General features: G+C 48.0%; 2 protein-coding genes across 2 annotated transcripts in view; both read right to left on the bottom strand.

The window, feature by feature from the left end:
• The window catches only part of LOC310699314 (uncharacterized protein), a gene marked incomplete at its 5' end in the record, with an annotated part of 338,944 nt that overhangs the window by 5,512 nt on the left and 305,682 nt on the right, over positions 1-27,750 (bottom strand). The window lies entirely within an intron of this gene.
• On the bottom strand, positions 779-26,728 carry LOC310699311 (uncharacterized protein; the record flags this gene model as incomplete). The annotated part of the gene is made up of 3 exons (XM_083486957.1): positions 26,640-26,728; positions 22,257-23,163; positions 779-884 (listed from the first exon to the last, which is right to left on the bottom strand). Exons 2-3 carry the CDS (start codon positions 23,081-23,083, stop codon positions 779-781), a joined length of 933 nt encoding a protein of 310 aa, XP_083343083.1. The 5' UTR covers positions 23,084-23,163; positions 26,640-26,728.

Here is a 27,750-nt window from a genome sequence, read left to right on the forward strand (position 1 = left end):
AACAGTCCTGTGAAAGGAAGGGGGGAGCATTTCTGCAGGCTGATGTCCATCCATCCAGCTGCCCAGGCCCCAGCACCTCCCCCTAAGAGTGAAGGGTCCCAGTCTGGAAACCCCCCCTTCCTGCTGGAGATGAGGCAGTGAGGGATTCCAGACAGACAGAGGCGCCCTTGCTCTGCAATTCCCTCGCCAGCAGGGAGACTTCAAAAGCCCCCCCCCATGCCTCCCCCTTCCCTCATTTACTAGGGAGACTTCTCATCTTGTGGTTGGGTCATTTCAAATCCAGTTTTTCTCTCTCTCCCTGCAATTTTAAGCAATTCTGGCTCTTAGGATACCTGAAGGGTATTAAGTGTTGTTCTAACCTCCCTATTGCAGGTGGAAAGAGGAATGTGGGGCCTGCTTATAATATCTTAGGGTAGCAGGATTAAGATTTGGGACTGGGACTTTCAGATTCAGAGCCCCTCTTCGCATGAAATTTCTTCCAATTATTGGAGGAAAGTATGTCTGAGGTTTATGACAGAAATATAATTATTACGGGTGAATTTAGTAGGATCACAGGACTATGACAGAACACTGAGGGAAAGTGTCTTAGAAGAAGGCAAAATACCAAATACTTTTTTGATATGGTTACAACAATGGATCTACTAGATCAGGGGTCAGCAGACTTTTTCAGCAGGGGGCCAGTCCACTGTCCCTCAGACCTTGTTGGGGACCAGACTATATTTTGGGGGGAAATGAGCGATTTTGGCCTGTCTGCAAAGAGGCCTGAAGATGTTTGGCTTTATCTGTCCCAGTTGTCGTCCCAATAGCCCCAGTTGGGCTTCTCCAGCCAGGTGCCAGGGCAGGGCAGGAGGCTGCGTTGGCCGGAGAAGACAGAAGCAGCAGCCCTGGCAGAGCCAAGGACAGAGGCAGGGGAACCGGGGCGTTGCTGGAGCTTTTACCCACCAACTGCTGCTGCTTCCCAACCCACAAGCGGCCGCTGCGGCTGCTGCAACAAACCGCCTGAACGCCATGGGAGGAATGAAGGAGGAAGGGGGTGACAAAGAAAGCGCGTGAGGAAGCGGCACGGAGAAGGGGCACAGAAAAGGAAGGAAGGGCGGACTGAGGGAGAGGGAGGAGGAGCAAGAGGAAAACTCAGCCGCAGCCGGCAGCCAGCGTCACCCCCCCCTTCCCAGCACCACCCTTCTGAGGCAGGCAGGCGGGTGAGCCGACTCCCCCCGTTGATGGCGCCCGGTGTGGGACAAGATTGCTCGTCCCTGAGGAGAAAAGCGCCGCCGTGTGAGGGAGAGGGAAAGAACGTGTGTGCTGGCAATCCACGCGGTGATTCTTGGACCGTCCACAGGCCGGATCTAGAAGGCAATTGCGCCTGATCCGGCCCACAGGCCTTAGTTTGCCAACCCAGATGCTTGGAGATTCAGACCCCCATTAGAACAAGAGTAAACATGTTCTTCTGATTCAAAGGATTCTGCGGGAAGAAGAAACATGATCTGGATATTGAAGGAACTGCCTACAGGATTAAAGACTGTAGAGATCCAGCCAAGAACTATATCAGATCAAAACTCAACATGGATGATAACGAGGGGTGAAAAGAGTTCATTGCATAGATGGAGACTAAAACACTGAATTACAACATATTCCAATTACGTTAGAGTATCAAAAAATGTTAAAAACATTTGGAAATATAGGGGAGGATGAAACTTTCACTTTTACGAAGGATTTCAACCATAAAGAGAAAAGTTTTACCTAAGATACTGTTTTTATTCTGAATTACCAATAATAAATAATACAAGCTTCTTTAAAGAGATATTTCATGATTACTCTGGCAGGGGGAAAACACAAGAATACAGTATAAAATTTTGATTGATACTAAAAATAGAGGTGGCTTCGCACTGCTAGATTTTCTACTATGAAGCAGCCTCTTCGTGTTGGTTAAAAAAATGGATATCGTTGGACAACACACTATTGCTGGATACTCAGTGGAATCTCGGTTGTTGAACGCTTCAGAAGTCGAATGTTTGGGGATTTCAATTGCCAACAACCCGGAAGTGAATGCTTCTATTTTCGAAAGCAATTTATAAATAAAATTATATATAGTGGTACCTTAGGATAAGTACTTAATTCGTTCCGGAAGTCTGTTCTTAATCTGAAACTGTTCTTAACCTGAAGCACCACTTTAGCTAATGGGGCCTCCTGCTGCCGCTGCACCGCCGGAGCACAATTTCTGTTCTCATCCTGAAGCAAAGTTCTTAACCTGAAGCACTATTTCTGGGTTAGCGGAGTCTTTAACCTGAAGCGTATTGTAATGGTTCAAGGGGTTGCTCGTGCGCAAACTGGTGCCAACACCTGGCTGGGTTGCCTGAGTCAACCTTTTCTGTCCGGACAGCCACTCACCCGTGGCTGTCTCAATCGCTGGCAGAATCCGTCAGTGGGCGTTTCTTAAACTTCTTCCAGCAAAGAAGCTCTTTGACGCCTAGTCTCCTCCTACTCTCCCTGCGCTGAAGCCTTCTGCGCAAGGAGGGCGTAGGCAGCGGAGGACCCTTACTCTCCCCGCTGGTCCCCGGCAAGGAGTCATGGGACCGCCTCGCCGATTCCCCCATCTGCCCTTCTCCACTGGTGCTACGCTGATTCTCTTCCCCAGAAGATGGGCTGCCTCTCCCCATCCCGGGATGCTCTCTGGAATCTCTCTGGAGCTTGCTCTCTCCCTCCGGCACTGATGGCAGTTCCCTGACACGTATGTAACCTGGAGCATATGTAACCCGAGGTACCACTGTATTAATAAAATTATCTATATATAAAGCAATCGAAACACTTCCCACACTCCTTCCATTCAATCCATTTATGATTTTCTGTTTGTGGATTGTAGGGTTTCAACTCTTAAAGCTTTTCCTCCTTGCGAGTCCATTGATGTTTTGTAGGAACATCAGGACTGAAGCTCTACGTACACTCCATATACGTAAGTGGTTTTCCCTCTTTGAGTTTGCTGGTGTTTGCCAAGGTTTCCACTTCTATTGAAGCTCTTTCCACACTCCATACATTTATTTGCTTGTCCCCGAGTGAGTCTGTTGATGTCGTCTAAGTTTCCTGTGTATGAATTTAGGGTTCCACTCTGAAAGAAACTCTTTCAACTCTCCATACATTTAAATGGTTTCTCCCGTGTGAGTCTGTTGATGTCTTCTAACATTTCCAACATTGGTGAAGCCCTTTCCACGCTCCTTACATTTAAATGGTTTCTCCCCTGTGTGAGTCCATTTATGTTTTCTAAGTGTTCCACTGCGATTGAAGCTCTTTCCGCACTCAGTGCATTTAAATGGTTTCTCCCCAGTGTGAGTTCGATGATGGGTTCTCAGCTCTCTACTCTCAATAAAACTCTTTCCACATTCCATGCATTTTAATGGTTTTTCCCCTGAGTGAGTCCATTGATGTCTTCTTACTGCACCACTCCGACTGAAGCTCTTTCCACACTCCACACATTTATATGGTTTTCCCCCCGTGTGAATTTGATGGTGGATTCTAAGTGTTTGACGATCAGTGAAGTTCTTACCGCACTCCATGCAATTAAATGGTTTCTCCCCTGTGTGAATCCTTTGATGTCTTCTTACTGCTCCATTAGAAGTGAAGCTTTTTCCACACTCCATACATTCAAATGGTTTTTCCCGTGTGAGTCCGTTGATGGATTCTAAGTGTTCCACTACAAGTGAAGCTTTTTCCACACTCCATACATTCAAATGGTTTTTCCCCTGTGTCAGTTTGATGATGGATACTAAGTGCTGTACCATCAATAAAACTCCTTCCACATTCCATGCATTTAAATGGTTTCTCCCCTGTGTGAGTCCGTTGATGTTTTCTCAGTGCTTCACTCTAAGTGAAGCTCTTTCCACAATCCATACATTTATATGGTTTTTCCCCTGTGTGAGTTCGATGATGGATTCTAAGGCTTCGGTTATTAGTGAAGCTCCTACCACACTCCATACATTCAAATGGTTTTCCCCCAGTGTGAGTTTTATGATGAATATTCAGTCCTCTCTTTGTACTGAAACTCTTTCCACACTCCAAACATTCAAATGGTTTCTCCCCTGTGTGAATCCGTTGATGGATTCTAAGGTATCCACTCTGACTGAAGCTCTTTACACATTCCATGCATTTGAATGGTTTCTTGCCCGTGTGTGTCTGTTGATGTTTTCTAAATGTTCCACTATCGGTGAACCTCTTTCCACACTCCATACATTTATAAGGTTTTTCCCCTGTGTGGGTTCGTTGATGGTTTCTAAGGTGTCCAATCTGACTGAAGCTCTTTCCACACTCCTTACATTCATATGGTTTCTCCCCCGTGTGAGTGTGTTTATGTATATGAAGGTTTGAACTCCAACCAAAGCTTTTTCCACACTCCATGCATTTAAATGGTTTCTCTCCTGTGTGAGTCCGTTGATGTTTTCCAAGTGTTCCACTGTCAGTGAAACTCTTCCCACACTCCATACTTTCAAATTGTTTCTCCTCTCTCTTTTCACATTCCATGAATTTATATGGTTTCTTCGTTATTCCCATTGGACATGGCCCTCCATAATTTTGACTGCCTTCTCCATTGTCTTCTTTCAACAGGGAGGAGCGGGGGGAAAGGAAACCTAGGAAGAGAACAAAGGAATATTACACACATCAATTAGCACCTGCTCTTATTTTAACATCTTGTAAATTCTCTCCTGTCCTCCATATGTTCCAATTTTTTAGCATAGGCAAAAGAAAAAATGTTAAATAATGGTAATGCATCATCAACCTTTCATAATCCTTAATTATTGTTAATGAAGCAGCATTATCTTAGAATACGGTTGAACTGTGGGGTTTACGTTTTATAAAAAGTGATTTCTCACAGGAACGGGAGTTGCTCTATGTTCCATGAACCTGGCCAATATTAATCAGGATCCTAAATTCATCATGAAGTTTTTCATCCGCTGCACTATAATCCTCCACCCCTTGGGCCACATTTTGTCCCCTTTGACCTCTAGATCTTTATTCATCACTTGCACATTCCCTTTGGCCTCAGGACGTCCATACTGACCACTTTGGGAGACCCATATATAAGTCTAGTGATGTTACCGGAAAAAATCCGAGGGCTCCCTTGGACAAAAACAAAGACACCAACCAGGATAACTTGGAGCAAAACAGCAGCCTGTAGGCTTGGCCTTTATTGAACTGTTGCAACAGGGTGTTCCCCTCACTTGCAGGAGAGAGGAAAAGACCCAGAAAGATGGTGTGCAAGACCTTATAAAAACTTTTGAAATTCCCATCCTCTAGGTCAAGGCCACCCCCAGAAACATCATGCAGACATTACAGAAGGGGTTGACATCATGCATACATTACAGAAAGGAGGGGTTGAGGGAGGAGTTGTGGTGGTAACCTGAGTGTCCTGTCACCTGGCTGGTTCTTCCTTTCCCCCTTCCCATGAGTCACTTCCAGGAGACAAAGGGGAGTTTGCAGTTTCCTGCCCCCCCCCCGGAAGATCTGATCATTGTCCTTTGTTTCAGTCCATGCTGAACCCACTCCCATATGCAAGTTCTTTGCGATCTTGATTGTCTTCTGTCTGGGATCATCAGGGTTGACATAGCAACTGGGCAGGGCTCCTGTGGATGTGCTGGGATGGTGAAGGGATTATGGCTGACCAGAACCAAGCCACCCCCCTTTGATAGTCCTTGTCATATGGAGTAAAATAAAAATGGAACAGTGCAAATCCGATGTATGGTTGATTTTCTATGAATTTATAACAGAAATGTGGTGTATGTAGTGTGTGAGTGTGTGTGAAGTTTGTACAAACAGAATGATTGGGGTGGGGGGGTTCCTGCTACAGTGACAAGGCTTGGTGCTTGTGGTCAGTTGAAGGAGTGCTCATTTGGAGAATGTTTTTGGGGTTCGACCTCCATCTCTCAGCTTTGCATTATTGAATGGAGAGAGCTGGAGATGCAGAAGGAAAGCATCTGGAGCCTGACCGGTGGGAGGGCCAGATTGAGACACCCACCCCAATTATGATTTATAATAATTATATGCCACCGGGTCTCGCACCTGCCTCCTGACACTGGCTTATCTTAGCGGAGATTCCCTGTCCAGGCCTCTCTCACCTTTCTTCCTCCTTTGCCCTGGGTGGCCAAGGGCTTCTGGATATTCTAGCTCTGCTCTAACTGGGAATTATTTATTAAATTGTTATACCTCTCTTCATCTGAAGATCAGAAGATAAAAATATGTGTGACACTGAAATAGGTGAGTATTAAAGGCGAAAAACACTGATTGTGGGAAGAAAAGAAAGATGAAACCAGTGGTGTGTCCACCTGAATGTAATATAATAAGAATAAGAATAAGAATAATGAAATGTAAAGAAGAAACCAATCTTCAAATCAGTTTCATATTCCCTGGCTGTATTTCTCTGCCATGATTGTGACTCAGAATCTTAGCCACACTTTTTTCTAGAATATCAACTGGATCTCTTTGTAATAGGAGCCAGACATCCCTGGGGTTTCATCCAGACATTCCTTTAGTGTGGGCAGCAGCAGCGGAGGAAGGAAGGAATTAACTTTGGGGGCAAACCATTTCCTTCAGAAGGTCTTCCCCGGGGGGCAGCAGGCTTGATATACTGCTCAGTGGGGACACCTTGGCTTTATACTGTTAGGGTCTGGATACCAATCACAATCCCTTGGAAATGTCTCAAGAACCCTTAAGATCCAATTTCACCAACTCCCAAATAACACTGAGCCCTAGAGGAACCGTCTATGCTGAGAGGAGGCACCTCTGGCGCTCCAGATGTGGTTGGACTCAAAGGACCACCTGCCCAAGCAAGGATGGCCCATGGCCAGGGAGGATGGGAGTCTTATCTGGGGGGACAAACTTTCTCCATCTTCCCCCTCCTCTGAAAACGCTTTCATTCCTCCTTCCTCTGTGATCTCCAACATCTTCCTGATACAGTCCAACCAACTGCACACATTCCCAAATCATCCGGCACCATTGACTTCCCAAGGCGGCTGCATTGTGTCTAGGACACTGGCAATGGAACAGCACCTTCCACTGGATGAGAGGATAGAGGGTTAAATCAGGGCTGGCCAACTGGGACTCCGCTCCCTCCCCTCCTTGTCCCTCCCTGCATCTCCTGCCTGAGGGGGCTGCCTCAGTTTCCCTAGTGGGGGAGCAGGCCCCGAGAACAGCCTTGTCTCTGCCCCCCAAAATACAGGAAACACAACAAAGAAGGCCCTGGAGTGTCACTGTGGAACACAACCACAACCACAACAACCACAACAACTGGTTGTAAGTCACTTTGGGCTGCCCTGAGCAAGAGAAAGCAACTAATAGATTAAATAAATAAATAATTGATTAACCCTTCCATGGACTCCCCAGTCTCCACCCAAAGGGGACCCACCAAGCCAGAATCGTGGCACCCCAGAGATTCCTGCCAGGGGGTTCAAGTCCCATCCCTGGGGGTGGGGGCTCCCATTTTTATTGCCTCAAAGGAGCCCAAGTGGGGGCAGGGGAGTTGAACATCTCTTGATAATAATAAATAATAATAATAATAATAATAATAATAATAATAATAATAATAATAATAATTTATTATTTGTACCCCACCCATCTGGCTCGGTTTCCCCAGCCACTCTGGGCGGCTTCCATCAAAGATGAAAAATACACTAAAATTTAACATATTAAAAACTTCCCTGAACAGGGCTGCCTTCAGGTGTCTTCTGAATGTCAGGTAGTTGTTTATCGCTTTGACATCTGATGGGAGGGCGTTCCACAGGGGGGGCGCCACTACCAAGAAGGCCCTCTGCCTGGTTCCCTGTAACTTGGCCTCTCGCAGTGAGGGAACCACCAGAAGGCCCTCGGAGCTGGACCTCAGTGTCCGGGCAGAACAATGGGCGTGGAGACGCTCCTTCAGGTATACTGGACCGAGGCCGTTTAGGGCTTGAAAGGTCAGCACCAATACTTTGAATTGTGCTCGGAAACGTACTGGGAGCCAATGTAGGTCTTTCAAGACCGGTGTTATATGGTCTTGGCGGCCGCTCCCAGTCACCAGTCTAGCTGCCGCATTCTGCATTAGTTGTAGTTTCCAGGTCACCTTCAAAGGCAGCCCCACGTAGAGCACATTGCAGTAGTCCAAGCGGGAGATAACCAGAGCATGCACCACTCTGGCGAGACAGTCTGCAGGCAGATAGGGTCTCAGCCTACGTACCAGATGGAGCTGGTAAACAGCTGCCCTGGATACAGATTTGACCTGTGCCTCCATGGACAGCTGTGAGTCTAAAATGACTCCCAGGCTGTGCACCTGGTCCTTCAGGGGCACAGTTACCCCATTCAGGACCAGGGAATCCTCCACACCTGCCCGCCTCCTGTCCCCCCAAAACAGTACTTCTGTCTTGTCAGGATTCAACCTCAATCTGTTAGCCGCCATCCATCCTCCAACTGCCTCCAGACACTCACACAGGACCTTCACCGCCTTCACTGGTTCTGATTTAAAAGAGAGGTAGAGCTGGGTATCATCCGCATACTGATGAACACCCAGCCCAAACCCCCTGATGATCTCTCCCAGCGGCTGCATGTAAATGTTGAAAAGCATGGGGGAGAGGACGGAACCCTGAGGCACCCCACAAGTGAGAGCCCAGGGGTCTGAACACTCATCCCCCACCACCACTTTCTGAACACGGCCCAGGAGGAAGGAGCGAAACCACTGTATAGCAGTGCTCCCAGCCCCTCTAGACGGTCCAGAAGGATGTTATGGTCGATGGTATCAAACGCTGCTGAGAGATCCAGCAGAACTAGGAAATAGTTCTCACCTTTGTCCCTAGCCCGCTGGAGATCATCAACCAATGCGACCAAGGCAGTTTCAGTCCCGTGAAGAGGCCTGAATCCCGACTGGAAGGGATCCAAATGGTCCGCTTCTTCCAGGCGTGCCTGGAGTTGTTCAGCAACCACTCGCTCAATCACCTTGCCCAAGAATGGAAGATTTGAGACTGGGCGATAGTTGGCCATCGTGGCCGCATCTAAATATGGTTTTTTAAGAAGTGGTTTAATAACCACTTCTTTCAGTGGGTCTGGGAAGGCTCCCTCACGGAGGGAAGCATTCACCACCCCACGAAGCCCATCGCCCAGTCCTTCCCGGCTAGCTTTTATAAGCCACGATGGGCAAGGATCAAGGAGACAGGTGGTTGGTTTCACTCGTCCAAGCAGCCTGTCCACATCCTCGGAGGTAACAGGTTGGAATTGATCCCACGCAATTTGACTAGACAGGACTCTAGCACACTCCCACTCCGGCCCTGCTCCCACGGTGGAGTCTACTTCTTCCCGAATCTGAGCGATTTTATCTGCAAAAAGCTTTGCAAAATCATTGCAGGAGATCATGTGGCCCGTACTGGGCCCAGATGTCGCATGTGGTTCCGCTAAATTGTGAACCACCTGAAAAAGTCTCCTGCTGCTGTTTTCTGCAGATGGAATAGAGGCGGCGAAGACAGCTGAGCATCTTCTTGCGCTGCAAAGGAGATCTTGCAATGCAAACCCTGCCGGTGCTCCCTCTGCAGAAAGCCCCCCCCCCCCCGCCGCATTTCCCATAGTAAAAGGCAGGAAGGCTGATCTCTTGGGGGGGGGCGTGCAATGCAATCCGTGCGAATGGAGGGGCCCCGATCTTCAGCCGGATTGCATGCATCGGGGCCTCTACTGATAGCGCACAAGACGTGAGTTGTTGTTGGGGGGGTCCCTGCCCCCTTCCCCCCCCCCGCAGCTCTACCTCTTTGTCCTCTCTGTCCCTCTGCTTCCCTCGCTCGCTCCGCTATTCCCATTTCCTTTCCCGCAAGACAAAGGGCTGGGGGTCTCCAAGGAGGCGCCCCCTCAGGGGGAGGGGCTCCTTTCTCCTAAACCAGCCCCTCCCCCACTCGCCGGATCCCCAGAAGGGGGTTTCCTTTCATCCCCCCCAAATCCTGCCCCCCCTTCCCAGCGCCTCCTTCCCCCCCCCAATATATAGATATATTTCACACCTCTTTTCCCTCCTCCTCTGCAGAGCTGCTCCTCTTCTGGAAGGTGGATCAGGCCCGTCCCCTCCCCCCTTGGCCCCCCTCCCTGCTTCTCTAGGAAGCGGAGTGACTGAGGGGGGGAGGAATGAGTGGCCCCTCCCTCCCAGGACAGACAAATTCTCCTTCCAAACAAGCTCCGTTTTCTTGATTCTTTCCTGAGAGGGTCCCGGGGTCGATCCCCGGAGGCGGCAGGGAAGGAGACCCCCCCCCAACTGGGAAAAAGTCCTCCGGGGCAGGAAGGGGACGTCCCCCCTTCATCTCTTTTAATCCCTTGCCGGGAGAGGGGGGGTCCGGTCAGTTTCACACCCATTTCCCCGACGGGGGGGAGGCAGGGCCGGGGCGCAGGGGGTCCCCGTTACAACAGCCCTGCAAAGTAGACCAGAGTTGCTATGCCCTTTTGGGACTTAGAGAGTAACTTAAAAGTAAAGGGACCCCTGACCATTAGGTTCAGTCATGGCCGACTCTGGGGTTGCAGCGCTCATCTCGCTTTACTGGCCAAGGGAGCCGGCGTACAGCTTCCGGGTCACGTGGCCAGCATGACTAAGCCGCTTTCTGTGCGCTGCTCTGGTTCACCATTTACCTTCCGCTGGAGTGGTACCTATTTATCTACTTGCACTTTGACGTGTGGTGCATATCTCTGCCTTCAGACGGAGGGAGCCAGGCAGCTTTCTGGGTCATGTGCCCAACTTTTCATGAGCTGAAATTAAATCCCAAAAGACATACAGCTGCTTGTTACAAAGGGTGGGGGCAGATTCAGGTAGTTTTAAACCTGTTGATGACAGTTAATGACTGCAATTGGTCTTACAGGAAAAAGCAAGGGGTGAAATGGCTAAAACAGCTTTATCATGTATAATGAGATAAAAATCCAATGTCTCTGTTCAGACCAGGTCTCTCCGTGGTTTTAAGTTTGGTAATAAGTTGCAATTCATCAACTTTTCTTTCCAGTCTATTTCTGAAATTCCTTTGTAATAAGACAGCTACTTTGAGATCTTGTATAGAATGTCCTGGGAGACTGAAGTGTTCTCCTACTGGTTTCTCTGTCTTGTGATTCCTGGTGTCAGATTTATGTCCCTTTCTAAAATACACTGAGACTATCTTATAACATATCCCCATTATAACACACAAGTTCTAACTAAATCCTAATATTTACAATACCTAAACACTGAGCACCACAGACCTATTATAATAATAATATTAGAATAATTTATTATTTATACCCCGCCCATCTGGCTGAATTTCCCCAGCCACTCTGGGCAGCTTCCAATTGAGTGTTAAAAACAGTATAGCATTAAATATCAAAAACTCCCTAAACAGGGCTGCCTTCAGATGTCTTTTAAAAATAGGATAGCTGCTTATTTCTTTGACATCTGGTGGGAGGGCGTTCCACAGGGCAGGTGCCACTACCAAGAAGGCCCTCTGCCTGGTTCCCTGTAACCTCACTTCTCGCAATGAGGGAACCGCCCCACTTTGGGGGGCAGCAGAGGCTTTTCGGAGGGGGATTGGGGCCCGAAGGGGGACAGCAGGACAGGCAGCGGCCTTGGCAGGCTTCCCCAACAGCCCAGAAAGTCGGCCTACGTGATGAAAATGAGACTAGGCTGAGTAGATTCGGCCTTGCCTTTGCCCTGCCCCCAACCCAGCTGGCCAATCAGCTGCGGGCAGGGGGCGGGGTGAATCTACTTGGCCTAGCCTCCTTTCCTTCATATAGGCGAACTTTCTGGAACCCGGAAAGCCCAGCAGAGGATAGGGCAGTAGGGCGGTTCATAAAAAACTTTTTTTTAAAAAAAAAATGCCTGCTCCAAAGGTCTTAACTTATTACACTAAGGATTATATAGCTATATATGTGTTATGGGGAAAACTGGGGTTTGGTTTTGACAGCTCCCCAACTCCTTCCAGGTGAAAATAACAATTCTTGGGGTGCCCTACCTTAAAGCGCTTTCCAACTTTGCTGGAGTCTAGCCCTGCGGATGCTGGATTGATCAGAAAACGCGAGGCGGCAGGCAAGCAATGAGGAAGCAAATCTGTGGCCAGAAGGCCTGATCCTTTATTTGTTGCAACAAAGGTCTCAATCTCTAAGGAGAGCAAAAAAGAAAATGTCCAGGACAAAGATTACATGAATTTTTAATAGTTCCCACAACACATTTCTCAGTGGGTCATCAAAACATCACAGGTATGTCCCGGAAGAGGAGTGGTGTTGGGCAGAAATCTGTGATCCAGACATGCCCATGTCAATCACACCTTGTTTCAACATCCATCTAACACAAGGAAAAGAAAATATCATCACGGAGGTCCACTTCCGAGGGTCTTCTGGCAGTTCCCTCACATTTACAGGGTACCAGGCAGAGGACCTTCTCGGTAGTGGCACCCTCCCTGTGGAACACACGCCCCCATCAGATGTCAAAGAGATGTCTTTTGGAAGACCTCTGAAGGCAGCCCTGTTCAGGAGCAGGACGGAGATCTCTCAGAAGTGGAGGCTTTGCGCTGAGAGATCCCTGCCTCCACTCCTCCTTGCACACAAGTAGGAGCGGGAGTGGGAAGCTCCGCTGAGGAGCGGTCTGGCTGCCTTCAAGTGGTGCAGGGGCTCTCAGATGCAGCTTCCGGGCTGCCTCCACCTTCCCCAACGCCAGCAACTATTCCGCCTGGCTGCCTTCACGGGGTTGCAGGGGATCTGAGGCGGAGGTGGGGGGTTCTTTAAAATTCTCCCTTGAGGGGAGTGCAGCCTCAAACCCCTCAACGGAAAGGGTGACGGAGCCTGTCCCTCCCCAGCTCAGCAGCCCCCATCCAGCTCCTCTTCCCATGCAAGCAGCAACGCTGCCTAGCGGAGCAGCCCCATCCCATTCCTACTTGCCGCCCGGCCCAGCCTTCCCTCACTCAGTGTTGGGCCACCAGAGCTGGAGGAGGGGGTGGTTGCTGTTGTGGCGGGTGAAGGAACCCAGCGCTTGAGGGTGGGTTGCTACGCAGCCCACCTTCCCTCACAAGGAAAACGGACGTATGGCACTCAAAATGGAAGTTATACTCATCCCCCTAGAGGAAGCTGGACACTGTTACAATAACAACTGGCTTAGAGGAAAATACCAAAACAGTTGCTGTACTGTGGGAATGGCCTTGAATTTCTAAGAGACCGTTATGGCAGATGGGAAAGGGAAGACAGAGTCGTCGCAGGAAAAACCCACTACTACTAGGTCTGGCAGACAATTCCGGGCAGATACTGCGCAGCGAAGGTTTTCAACATCTGGTGCATCTGGAACATTAGGAGCCACACTCCCACAGGTTAAACCAAAAGTTATGTCGTCGGAAGAAGTTTTGGCACAGGCACTTGCTAAAATTAATGAATCTTTGGAAAGTTTAAATAAACAGGTAGCTGAGACAAACAGACAAGTAGCTGAGACAAATAAACAAGTTGTGGAAGCATCAAGCAAAATTGATATAAATACTGCAAGTATCAACAACTTGGGGCAGAAGGTGAACACAAATACACAGACCATCGAAAATTTACTACAGGAATCGGCATCAACTCGAAAGACAGCCAAAGAGGCAAAAGACATTGCAACTGCTACCCAAGAGAAGATTCCACCAGTATATAAGAAATTGGAGGACCATGATGTGACATTTTCTATGATCGAATTGAAAGACAGACAAAGAAACTTAAGAATTAGAGCCGTACCAGAACAGGAGCAAGATAATCTGGCTGAATTTCTTACACAGGAATTCACAGACTTTTGGCAATTGGATCCGGGGAAGGAAGAATTTAAGATAGTGAATGCATTTAGACTTGGAAGAAACTAAGTAAGAATAAGGCGAGAGATTGTTTGATTAGCTTTCGAACAAAAGAAGAGAGAGATAAAATTTTGAATTTGCATTATCAAAAGTCTTTGGAAATTTACGACTCAAGCGTGGTGATATTCAAGGACATTCCAAAACATTTGCTGGACTTAAGGCTCAAATACGGAGATCTAGTGGACCTGTTGAAAAGAAATAGAATTCTTTTCAGGTGGGAATTCCCTCAAGGCCTGTCCTTTAAATACAAAGGCAGAAAGATAAAAATAAAATCAGTTGATGAAAAAGACAGGTTCTTGAAGAATCACGAGGAAGATTTACAGAAAGAAGTGGAAGTTGAAGAAGAGCCAAAAGGCATACTAGACATATCAAATCTATCTTTTGGATTGCACGGCCCGGAAAAAGTGACACTACCTACAGAACAAGAACAGACACTCGGAGCAGTTGGAGGAAAGTTAAGTAGAATCACAGAATCATAGAGTTGGAAGAGACCACAAGGGCCATCGAGTCCAACCCCCTGCCAAGCAGGAAACACCATCAGAGCACTCCTGACATATGGTTGTCAAGCCTCTGCTTAAAGACCTCCAAAGTAGGAGACTCCACCACACTCCTTGGCAGCAAATTCCACTGTCAAACAGCTCTTACTGTCAGGAAGTTCTTCCTAATGTTTAGGTGGAATCTTCTTTCTTGTAGTTTGGATCCATTGCTCTGTGTCCGCTTCTCTGGAGCAGCAGAAAACAACCTTTCTCCCTCCTCTATGTGACATCCTTTTATATATTTGAACATGGCTATCATATCACCCCTTAACCTCCTCTTCTCCAGGCTAAACATGCCCAGCTCCCTTAGCCGTTCCTCATAAGGCATCATTTCCAGGCCTTTGACCATTTTGGTTGCCCTCCTCTGGACATGTTCCAGTTTGTCAGTGTCCTTCTTGAACTGTGGTGCCCAGAACTGGACACAGTACTCCAGCTGAGGAGTTTCAAAGGCGGAATTTCCAAAAGATGGCACTTAGTCCTGAATTTAAGTCAGTTGAAAACTCATGGGCTTTTTTGGCGTTTATTTGGGGCCTTGTCTAAAAAAAAGCCCAGGCCCCAGCACCTCCCCCTAAGAGTGAAGGGTCCCAGTCTGGAAATCCTCCCTTCCTGCTGGAGATGAGGCAGTGAGGGACTCCAGACAGACAGAGGCGTCCTTGCTCTGGAATTCCCTTGCCAGCAGGGAGACTTCAAAAGCCCCCCCCCCAAATGCCTCCCCCTTCCCTCATTTAGTAGGGAGACTTCTCATCTTGTGGTTGGGTCATTTCAAATCCAGTTTTTCTCTCTTTTAATACTGTTGTTGGTTTCCTTGTTTAAATTATTCTGTTCACGACTGATATTTCACACAGCGTTTGTGAATGCAAAGCAATTCTGGCTCTTATGATCCCTGCAGGGTATTAAGTGTTGTTCTAACCTCCCTATTGCAGGTGGAAAGAGGAATGTGGGGCCTGCTTATAATATCTTAGGGTGGCAGGATTAAGATTTGGGACTGGGACTTTCAGATTCAGAGCCCCTCTTCGCATGAGATTTCTTCCAACTACTGGAGGAAAGTATGTCTGAGGTTTATGACAGAAATAAATTATTATGGGTGAATTTAATGGAGTAGTATCACTGGACTATGACAGAACACTGAGGGAAAGTATCTCAGAAGAAGGCAAAATACCAAATACTTTTTGATATGGTTACAACAATGGATCTACTAGATCAGGGGTCAGCAGACTTTTTCAGCAGGGGGCCAGTCCACTGTCCCTCAGACCTTGTTGGGGACCGGACTATATTTTGGGGGGAAATGAGCGATTTTGGCCCGCCTGCAAAGAGGCCTGAAGATGTTTGGCTTTACCTGTCCCAGTTGTCCCAATAGCCAACAAGGAAAAGAAAATATCCCCCCATCATCATGGAGGTTCACTTCCGAGGGTCTTCTGGCAGTTCCCGCACATTTATAGGGTACCAGGCAGAGGGCCTTCTCGGTAGTGGCACCCTCTCTGTGGAACACCCCCCCCCCCAATATCAGATGTCAAATAGAAAAAGAATTCCATACCTTTTGGAAGACCTCTGAAGGCAGCCCTGTTCAGGAGCAGGACGGAGATCTCTCAGAAGTGGAGGCTTTGCGCTGAGAGATCCCTGCCTCCACTCCTCCTTGCACACAAGTAGGAGCGGGAGTGGGAAGCTCCGCTGAGGAGCGGTCTGGCTGCCTTCAAGTGGTGCAGGGGCTCTCAGATGCAGCTTCCGGGCTGCCTCCACCTTCCCCAACCCCAGCAACTATTCAGCCTGGCTGCCTTCACGGGGTTGCAGGGGATCTGAGGCGGGGGGGGGGGCTCCTTTAAAATTCTCCCTTGAGGGGAGTGCAGCCTCAGAGCCCTCAACGGAAAGGGTGACGGAGCCTGTCCCTCCCGAGCTCAGCAGCCCCCATCCAGCTCCTCTTCCCGTGCAAGCAGCAACGCTGCCTAGCGGAGCAGCCCCATCCCATTCCTACTTGCCACCCGGCCCACCTTCCCTCACAAGGAAAACAGAAGTATGGCACTCAAAACGGAAGTTATACTCAGAACAGAGCATGTTCGGCTTCCAAAAAGAGTTCCAAAACTGGAACACTCGTTTCTGGGTTTGAAGAGTTCAGGTTGCAAGCAGTTTGAGAACTAAGCTGTTTGAAAACTGAGGTACTACTGTATTTATTTTCCCCAATTACAACTGTATTTATCCCCTCCCCCGGTTGTGATTTTCTTGAGTCAAAATGAGAGTACTGTAGGGATCAGATGGGATTACCATGAGGAATTATAAAATATACATCAAGCCATCGTGTCCACCATGAAGACATTGTGTTGACTGGGTTTGATATATTGACGATAATTTCTGATTAAATCCCATAAGATTCTACATTCGTGTCCTTTTCATGCCATTTTCCCTGTTGCCCATTTCTCCTGTCACGCACACAGCCCAGTTGCTTCTTGCTTCGCCAGGCAGGCATCCTGGGCCATAGAGATAGTGGGCAAGTTTCTTTGAAGTAGGGTTCTATATGGTAATCTTAGGATGTTAATCTTAGAGCCAGGAAACAGATCTCACATGAAGGTGATAATGATCCGCTGTCCTCCTGGTCATCCTCCTTCATAGGCGCCGACTCCATGGGGCTTGAGGGGGCCCGAGCCCCCTCAAAAATTCGTTTGGAGGGGCTCAGCCCCCCCAATAATCTCGGGCGGCGGTGGGCGCGTCCGCGGCTTTTATACGGCGCCCGGCGCGCACCAGCTCGATAACGGGCACCAGCGCGGCGGGGGGCGCCGGGCCGGGGGAGGGGGGCGGCCGGCCTGTCTCCTTGGCAACCCCATTGAGCAGCGCCGGCTCCCCCGGGAGGGCCACCCCCCCGCGCCGCCGATCCCCAACACCGCCGACGCTGTGGCTGCCCGAGCCCGAGCCCGACCCGGAGCCCGAGCCCAAGCCCGTCAGTCAGTCAGTCAGGAAGGAAGGAGAAATGGGGAGGGAGATGAGGGAGGAAAATTGCGCGCAGGGTGAAGAAAGGAGAAGGGCGAACGAGACGAGCTTCCAACCCAAAAAAGGGCTGGAAGACTGGGAGGATGCAGGATCGGGAAAGAAAGCGACGTCTTCCCCGCCCGCGACGTCGCCCGCTTGTCATTGGCAGCGCAGCGGGCGCCCAGAGGGGCTGGGCACCGGCGCAGGGCCGCTCCGCAGCCGCGGAGGACAGCTGCGCGGCTAGCAAGGTGCGCCACGTAGAGCGCGGCCCTTGTGTGGCCCGGTGGCCAGGCAAGCTCGGGCGGGGACCCCCATGCAAATCTAAGACGGGAGAAGAGGGCAGAGCAAAGGGGGTCCCTTCCCCAACCTCCGGCTCTGAGACTTCCCTGAGCCCCAGAAAAGCGAAAGGATTTTCTCTTCTTCTTTTTTTATAAATATTTTATTAAGTTTTCAAATACAAAGTTAGAAACATACACTGAAGAAAAAAGTAAAAGAACAAGAAAAAGGAAAGAAGAAAAAGAAGAAAAGAAAACCAACCATTCAACACATTTTTTATATAACTAACTGGACTTCCTCGCATCTCCCTTACCCTGCATTCTTTATAATAAAGATATCAGCAAATTATTGCCTTGTTTCGTACCTTATTTTGTACTTTTCAAATACTATACCTCTAAATTTAACATACTTTTCATCAGTTACTTATATCTTAAATTAAACATAGTATTACCTTAGATTTTGACCTTTTCTTACTTAAAATATAATTTCCTGTTTCCCAAATCTAATTGCTGAAGCTATAGTTTCCGAATCGTGTAAATTTTTAACATTCATACAACTTATATTGTTTTTGTAAATAGTCCTTAAATTTTTTCCAGTCCTCTTCTGTTGTTTCTTCTCCCAAATCTCGGATTCTGCCAGTCATTTCAGCCAGTTCCATGTAGTCCATCAATTGCGTCTGCCACTCTTCCAGTGTGGGCAAATCTTGTGTCTTCCAATATTTTGCGATAAGTATTCTTGCTGCTGTAGTTGCATACATAAAGAAAGTTCTATCCTTCTTTAACACTTTCTGGCCAACAATGCCCAAGAGGAAGGCCTCTGGTTTCTTGGGAAAGGTATACTTAAATACCTTTTTTAACTCATTATAGATCATTTCCCAGAAGGCCTTCACTTTTGGACAAGTCCACCAGAGGTGAAAGAATGTCCCTTCAGCCTCCTTACATTTCCAACATTTATTATCAGACAGGTGATATATTTTTGCAAGCTTGACTGGGGTCATGTACCACCTATAAATCATTTTCATAATATTTTCCTTCAAGGCATTACATGCTGTGAATTTCATTCCGGTGGTCCATAACCTTTCCCAGTCCTCAAACATGATGTTATACCCAATATCCTGAGCCCATTTTATCATGGCTGATTTGACTGTCTCATCCTGAGTGATTTTCTCTTCAACCTGCCCTCCATCCTCTTGCAGAAAACTCTTTGCCTGCCCTGCCCGTATCTCGTTTTTGCTTTTTAATTCCACACACGCACCCTTCGGACTTCGTGGCAATCAGGCGCGCGGGTGCGTTTCCTAAGAGAGTGAGGACCCCCGCCTCCTCCCCACCTGCTCCCTCGCCAGCCAGCCAGCCGCGCGCCCTAGCCGGAGAGCCCCGGCCGTCCCCGTCGCGCAATCGGCTGGATCTCCCTTCAGCAGGCCGTGCTCACAACTCGGCCCAGGGACCCCCAGCAGCGGATCTCCGGCTCAGCTGAAGAATCCGGCAACAAGCCCCCTCCTCCCCAATCGCTCCACCGAAATACGCTCCAAAACCCCCCAGATAGGCCGCCGGCCGCCAAGTCTAGTGGTGCCCTGAGCGAGGGTCTCTCCCCAACACCGCCACCTCGAACTGCGTTCTCCCGGCTACCCGAGCGAACCAGCGGCAGGACCCCGGTATGGGCCCCCCCAATATTTTTTATAAGTCGGCGCCCCTGTCCTCCTTATCATGTGTATTGCTTGTTTATGACCTCCGGGGTTGCTAAATGCTCTTCTTTGTTTACCCCAGAAATATTTGTGCTTAATTAGTTTTAGTAGTTTAACTTTCTCCCCAGTGGGTTTGTGGAAATGCTCAGAAGAAATCTGATTAGTTCTTACGAACACTCTGTAAAAAGTTCTTGTGTGAATAAAACGGCCTGTGGGAATCGGACAAGCACAGAGAGACGATTATACGCACCCTTCCCAGAGTCTTGCTGGTTCAAGCCTCTGTGTGTATTCTTATTAATCAGAGTTCCATCCTTCCTTTACTTTGCGAACGGAACAAGTACCCCCTAAGCATTTTTTTTAAGGAAAAAAAGCACTCAGTTATACCATAACATTACAGATCAATGGAAAGACAATTTAATGAAGAACGTAAGGAAATAACTTTTATGAAGGATTATTTATTACAGCAGTAGTCATAAAGAAGAAATGTGAAACAAACAGAAAAAAATTAAATATACAGGTAGAATTGCCATGTTATAGTAATAATAATAATTTCTTATTTATACCCCGCCCATCTGGCTGGGCCACTCTGGGCGACTTCCAACAAAATATTGAATTACAATAATGCATCAAACAATAAAAGCTTCCCTAAACAGGGCTGCCTTCAGATGTCTTCTAAAAGTCTGGTGGTAGTTGTTCTCCTTGACATCTGGTGGGAGGGCATTCCACAGGGCAGGTGCCACCACCAAGAAAGCCCTCTGCCTGTTTCCCTGTAACTTGGCTTCTTGCAGGGAGACAACCGGCAGGAGGCCCTCGGCACTGGACCTCAGCGTCTGGGCAGAATGATGGGGGTGGAGACGCTCCTTCAAGTATACTGGACCGAGGCCGTTTAGGGCTTTAAAGGTCAGCACCAACGCTTTGAATTGTGCTCGGAAACGTACTGGGAGCCAATATAGGCCTTTCTAGACCGGTGTTCTGTGGTCTCGACGGCTGCTCCCAGTCACCAGTCCAGCTGCCGCATTCTGGATTAGTTGTAGTTTCCAAGTCACCTTCAAAGGTAGCCCCACAGAGTGCACTGCAGTAGTTGGAACTTTGTGGTGAATAAGTGGGTTTTGTGTTGCAGTTTGGGTACTCAGTCTGGAAAAGGTTTGCCATCACTGCCCTCGGATCATGTCCAGTTGCAAAGGTGAACGGAGGCTTTCCACCCTCAGGGCCCAGAGGTGGCTCCTGCCTTGGGGCAGCTGGTGGATTTGGAGGAAGCTGACCCTTAGCACTCTGGGTTGGGGACCTCCCTGAACCTCCTTCCCCATTATACTCATCCTTACGGTTTAATTTTGGGAATAGCATTCTACACACACTTGTGTCACCAGGGCTTCCGCCCCCCAGCACATTGCTTTGAGATGCTCTGGTACGGCCCCTTCTTCCCTGTGCCCCCTTCCCTCCTCATGAAAGACCACCAGTCTCAGCTCCACTTTGAGCAACTCTCTATTCCCAGATACAAACATTTCCAGCTCCCTCCACCAAACACCAACACCAGCTCACTCCCAGTCCACCCTCATTCAGCAGCAACACGATTCATTCACATTAAATATTATATTATGCTTACTCTTGTGAAATGTGAGCTTCATTACTTTAAATAAATGTCTAGACCACGTTACAAACAACAGAAGCTAACATACGCTGCATGGAATTAACACTGATTTCCTGTTATTGATGTGAAAGAAAGTGTCGACTTGGAGAGAAAAAGGTTCTACTTTCTAAAAAGCGTTGCATAATAACCAAAGCAGGATCCACACTCCTGCTAGTTAAACCCTTTCTCTTCTTTAATTCATGGCCTGTAGGTGTTTCCACTCTTACAGCTCTTACCCCTGGGAGTCTTTTGATGGTTTGTAAGACTTCCAATACAACAGCTCTGTCCACTTCCCTAGGACTTATATGGTTTCTCCCCTGTATGAGTTTGTTGATGTTTTGTAAGAACTCCACTTGCACTGAAGCTCTTTCCACACTCCATACATTTAAATGGTTTCTCCCCAGTGTGAGTCCGTTGATGAATTCTAAGCTGTCCACTCTGAGTGAAGCTCTTTCCACACTCCATGCATTTAAATGATTTCTCCCCTGTGTGAGTCCGTTGATGAATTCTAAGGCTTCCGCTAGTAGTGAAGCTCTTTCCACACTCCATGCATTCAAATGGTTTATCCCCAGTGTGACTCCGTTGATGAATTCTAAGGTGTGCACTCCTACTGAAGCTCTTTCCACACTCTATACATTTAAAAGGTTTCTCCCCAGTGTGACTCCGTTGATGAATTCTAAGGTTTCCACTCCCACTGAAGCTCTTTCCACACTGCATACATTTAAAAGGTTTCTCCCCTGTGTGACTCCGTTGATGAATTCTAAGGTCTCCACTCTGACTGAAGCTCTTTCCACACTCCATGCAATTAAATGGTTTCTCCCGTGTGAGTCCGTTGATGAACTCTAAGGTTTCCACTCTGACTGAAGCTCTTTCCACACTCCATGCATGTAAATGATTTCTCCCCCGTGTGACTCCGTTTATGAATTCTAAGGTCTCCACTCTGACTGAAGCTCTTTCCACACTCCATGCATTTAAATGGTTTCTCCCCTGTGTGAGTCCGTTGATGAATTCTAAGGTCTCCACTCTGACTGAAGCTCTTTCCACACTCCATGCATTTAAATGGTTTCTCCCCCGTGTGACTCCGTTGATGAATTCTAAGCTGTCCACTCTGAGTGAAGCTCTTTCCACATTCCATACATTTAAATGATTTCTCCCCTGTGTGAGTCCGTTGATGAATTCTAAGGTCTCCACTCTGACTGAAGCTCTTTCCACACTCCATGCAATTAAATGGTTTCTCCCCTGTGTGAGTCCGTTGATGAATTTTAAGGTGTCCACTCCCACTGAAGCTCTTTCCACATTCCATACATTTAAAAGGTTTCTCCCCAGTGTGAGTCCGTTGATGAATTCTAAGGTGTCCACTCCTACTGAAGCTCTTTCCACACTCTATACATTTAAAAGGTTTCTCCCCAGTGTGACTCCGTTGATGAATTCTAAAGTTTCCACTCTGACTGAAGCTCTTTCCACACTCCATGCACTTAAATGGTTTCTCCCCTGTGTGACTCCGTTGATGAATTCTAAGGTCTCCACTCCCACTGAAGCTCTTTCCACACTCCATGCATTTAAATGGTTTCTCCCCTGTGTGACTCCGTTGATGAATTCTAAGGTCTCCACTCTGACTGAAGCTCTTTCCACACTCCATGCACTTAAATGGTTTCTCCCCTGTGTGACTCCGCTGATGAATTCTAAGGTGCCCACTCTGACTGAAGCTCTTTCCACACTCCATGCATTCAAATGGTTTGTCCCCCGTGTGACTCCGTTGATGAATTCTAAGGTATCCACTCTGAGTGAAACTCTTTCCACACTCCATGCATTTAAATGGTTTCTCCCCTGTGTGAGTCCGTTGATGAATTCTAAGGTCTCCACTCTGACTGAAGCTCTTTCCACACTCCATGCATTCAAATGGTTTCTCCCCTGTGTGAGTCCGTTGATGAATTCTAAGGTTTCCACTCTGACTGAAGCTCTTTCCACACTCCATGCATTCAAATGGTTTCTCGCCTGTGTGAGTCCGTAGATGCATTCTAAGGCTTCTGCTAGTAGTGAAGCTCTTTCCACACTCCATGCAATTAAATGGTTTCTCCCCTGTGTGAGTCCGTTGATGTCTAAGGTGTCCACTGTCAGTGAAGCTCCTTCCACACTCCATACTTTCAAATTGTTTATGTTCTCTCTTTTCACACTCCATGTCTTTAAATGGTTTCTTCGTTAGTCCCATTGGACATGGCCCACCAGAATTCTGACTGCCTTCTCCATTGTCTTCTTTCGATGGGGTGGGGAGAAAATCCTATTTGTTTTCTAGGAAGAGAACAAAGTACTATTACAGTTAGCACCTGCTCTTATTTCAACGTCTTGTACAATCTCTCCTGTCCTTCATATGTTCCAAATTTTTAGGAAAGGCAAATGAAATAATTTAAAATAATGGTAACGCATCATCAGCCTTTTATAACCCTTAATTATTGTTAATGAAGCAGCATTATCTTAGAATACGGTTGAACTGTGGGCTTTACGTTTGATAAAAAGTGGTTTCTCACAGGAAAGGGATCTGCTCTATGTTCCATGAACCTGGCCAATATTCCTCAGGGTCCTAAGTTCATCATGAAGTTCTTCATCCGCTGCAATCCTCCACCCCTTGGGCCACATTTTGTCCCCTTCGACCTCTAGATCTTTATTCATCACCTGCACACTCCCTTTGGCCTCAGGAGGTGCATAGTGACCATTTTGGGAGACCCATATATAAGTCTAGTGACAAGGCTTGGTGCTTGTGGTCGGTTGAAGGAGTGCTCAGTTGGAGAATGTTCTTGGGGTTGGACCTCCATCTCTCAGCCTTGCATTATGGAATGGAGAGAGCTGGAGATGCAGAAGGAAAGCAGCTGGAGCCTGACCGCTGGGATGCCCAGATTGAGATACCCACCCCAATTATGATTTATAATAATTATATGCCACCGGGTCTCGCACCTGCCTCCTGACACTGGCTTATCTTAGTGGAGATTCCCTGTCCAGGCCTCTCTCACTGTTCTTCCTCCTTTGCCCTGGGTGGCCAAGGGCTTCTGGATATTCTAGCTCTGTTCCAACTGGTAATTATTTATTGAATTTGTATACCTCTCTTCATATGAAGATCACAACATAAAAATATGTGTGACACTGAAATAGTATTAAAGGTGAATAACACTGATTGTTGGAAAGAAAAGAAAGAAGATGAAACCCGTGGTGTGTCCTCCTGAATGTAATATAATAATAATAATAATAATAATAATAATAATAACAATAATAATAATAATGAAGTGTAAAGAAGAAACCAATCTTCAAATCAGTTTCATATTCCCTGGCTGTATTTCTCAGCCATGATTGTGACTCAGAATCTTAGCCACACTTTTTTCCAGAATATCAACTGGATCTCTTTGTAATAGGAGCCAGACATCCCTGGGATTTCATCCAGATATTCCTTTAGTGTGGGCAGCAGCAGCGAAGAAAGGAAGGAAGCAACTTTGGGGGAAACGATTTCCTTCAGAAGGTCTTCCCCAGCGGCCAGTAGGGTTGATAAACTGCTCAGTGTGGACACCTTGGATTTATAGTGTTATGGTCTGGATACCAATCACAATCCCTTGGAAATGTCTCAAGAACCCTTAAGATCCAGTTCCACCAACTCCCAAGTAACACTGAGCCCTAGAGGAACCTTCTATGCTGAGTTGAGGCACCTCTGGCTCTCCAGATGTGGTTGGACTCAAAGTACCACCTGCCCAAGCAAGGATGGCCCATGGCCAGGGAGGATGGGAGTCTTATCTGGTGGGACACACTTTACCCTTCTTCCCCCTCCTCTGAAAATGCGGAATGGGGGAGGTGGGGCACATTGACGCAAGGGGGACATTGACACCCCAACAATATTTCAATATCGAGAAATGATATTCGTGTCGCGACATCACCCAAATGTGCCTATACATGTGTGAGTAGAACAGTTGCAACTGTGCTGGCCGCCAGTTAGCCGGCCAACAACAGCCCTGCAAAATAGACCAGAGTTGCTACGCGCTTTTGGGACTTGGAAGAGTAACTTACGGCAACCGTAAAGGGCAGTCCAGTGTCGTCATTACGGGGGCCTCTTTTAAATAGGGGCTGGTGTTTGAACTTGGGCTTTGCTAAGGTGTGAGAGCAGGTTTCTTTGGCCGTCTCCCCCTTCCTTGCTTGCCCCTTCTGCTTTCCCATGGCAAGTCCAGCCGAATTCGACTATGGCGTGTGGTACATATCTCTGCCTTCAGACAGAGGGAGCCAGGCACCTTTCTGGGTCGTGTGCCCAACTTTTCATGAGCTGATATTAAATCCCAAAAGAACTACAGCTGCTTGTTACAAAGGGAGGGGGCCAATTCCGGTAGGTTTATGATATTAACTCTTTCCATGCTCATTTCTGATGCTCAGAAGCAGGTGACCCTTTCCTAGACCTTCCTGATGACATTCTCAGTCTGACACACAGTATTTACACAGAAACACGGATCAAACACAAAAAAACCCTTCACATAACTCCCATTCTAAAATACACTGAGACTATTTTATAACATATCTCCATTATAACACACAAGTTCTAATTAAGTCCTAATATTTACTATACCTAAACATTGAGCACCACAGACCAATAATAATAATAATAATAATAATAATAATAAAATTTATTATTTTTACCCTGCCCAGCTGGCTGAGTTTCCCCAACCACTCTGGGCGGCTCCCAATCAAGTGTTAAAAACAGTAAAGCATGAAATATTAAAAACTCCCTAAACAGGGCTGCCTTCAGATGTCTTTTAAAAATAAGATAGCTGCATAATTCCTTGACATCTGATGGGAGGGCATTCCACAGGGCAAGCGCCACTACCCAGAAGGCCTTCTGTCTGGTTCCCTGTAACCTCACTTCTTGCAATGAGGGAACCACCAGAAGGCCCTCGGCACTGGATCTCAGTGTCCAGGCAGAACAATGGGGCTGGAGACGCTCCTTCAGGTATACAGGACTGAGGCCGTTTAGGGCTTGAAAGGTCAGCACCAACACTTTGAATTGTGCCCGGAAACGTACTCAAATATTCCTCTGCAGTAAAGGAGGCAAATGGAAGCCTTCCCATTTTCTTTGTGCTTACGAATACTGTGTTAAGGAGGGATGAACAGGGTGGGCCTGTGACCTGGATTCAGGAAATTTACCATCACAAAAGAATGGCCAGGCTGCCCAGGTAATGCAGTTAGTGACCATTAACAGGTATCCTTGGGGACAGGTTTTTGCTGTGGACCGCCTCCTGTGATGTATTCCTGCTGCAGAAAGTCTCATTCTGTATGATATTGGGGGGGTGGTCTTGGGTGGGCAATTTCCAAAGACTATATAAGGCCTTGCACACCTCCCTCCTGGTTGTGGTGAGGGGGGGGGGGACAGTGTTGCAATAAAAATCACGCTTACTAGCCGCTTTGCTTCTCCATATTCTCTGCTTGGCCTCTGTTATTTTCTCCTACCTATAAGGAACCCACTTAAGGACTATATGGGCTCTTGGATACCCCATAAGGGGAAAGGAGCAGGTTTTTTCTTATAACAAAGGTCGTAAGACTATGTTTGGTTGGCATGCTTATTTATGGCAGGATAAAACTAAAACACACAAGAGCTCTATGAATCAGATTATTCAGAAAATCCTTTTTACAGTATGGGATAAATATAATAATCCGCTGGAAAGAAAAACACCTCTTTGGCTCCAACCCACAAAAGCAACAGCTTTTTAAAAAATGCAATACGGAAGCAGAAATGGGCAACTTACAGAGATCTTTTGGACTTTTTGGAAGAAGAAATAAAACTGAATAAACAGGATGAGGAGGGAGGTGTGATGGCAGATTGGTTTCAATATCATCAAATCATCTTGTTTGGACAAGATAAAGGGAGAGGTTTTTTGACTGAAATTTCACAGTTTGAAAGAGATATTATTGAGAGGAAAGAGAAAGTGTTTCCCAAATTTCAGGTAGAAAATTGTCCAATCTGAAGAAGTGTGCATGCATACGAAAGCTTATCCCCAGAACAAGCTCAGCTGGTCTCTTGGGGACCCAGCCAGGCGCCCCACGACCCCAGGGAGAATGGGGGGCCTCAGCCCCACCCCCAGCCCTGCTTGGGGTCCTCATTCCCCTTCCCGCCAAGGCCTCCAGGGGGGGCAGGGCAGCTGAGCATCTCTCGGCCCCCCAGGAAAGAGAAAGGGGAGTCTGGCGGTGCTGCTGCTGCCCAGGAGATCTTGCAGGTGTTGGGTCCCCCCTTCCCCCCTGGGTCGGGGCCTGGATCGGGGCCCCTGTCGACGGGCCCCAGGGAGGGCGCTTTCTTGGGGGGGGTCTCTTCTTCCTCCCCTCTTGCCCCCCCTCTATTTCCCCCCCTTCTCTCCCTCTTTACCTCTTGGTCCTCCGCCTCCCTGGCTCCGGATTAGTCCGCTTTCCTTATGCGCAAAGAAAGGGCGGCGGCGACGGGGGGGGGGGGCTCTTCAGCGACACCTCCTCCTTTCCCTGTCTGGCCACTTCCGGCGCATTTCGCAGCGACACTTCCGGCTCCTTATCAGACGCGCGCGTCCCTAGAGCTACGTCCGCAGAGCAGCCTTTCCCTGTGTTGGGATGGGAAGAGGACGGGACGGCGCTGCCTCGGGGGCTCCATGGGGGCCTGGCCCCCCTCCTTCCTCCTCCCCACAGCAGGGGGCGAGATGGCTGCGGGGTGCATCATATCTGGGGGGGACCTGGGTTTGCGGGGAGAGAAGGAGGTGGTTCTCAATCTGCAAAGAGGGAGGCTGGGAGGGGAGGGGCTGAGTGAGGAGGAGGGAAGGGCTGCCCCTCCCCCTGTGGGTCAGGAGAGTGGGGGAGGGGCTGAGTGAGGGGGGGGAAAGGGCTGCCCCTCCCCCT

This window comes from Podarcis liolepis (assembly GCF_965112155.1).
Source record: "Podarcis liolepis genome assembly, chromosome: 2".
In the NCBI taxonomy this organism is placed as follows: Eukaryota; Metazoa; Chordata; class Lepidosauria; order Squamata; family Lacertidae; genus Podarcis; species Podarcis liolepis.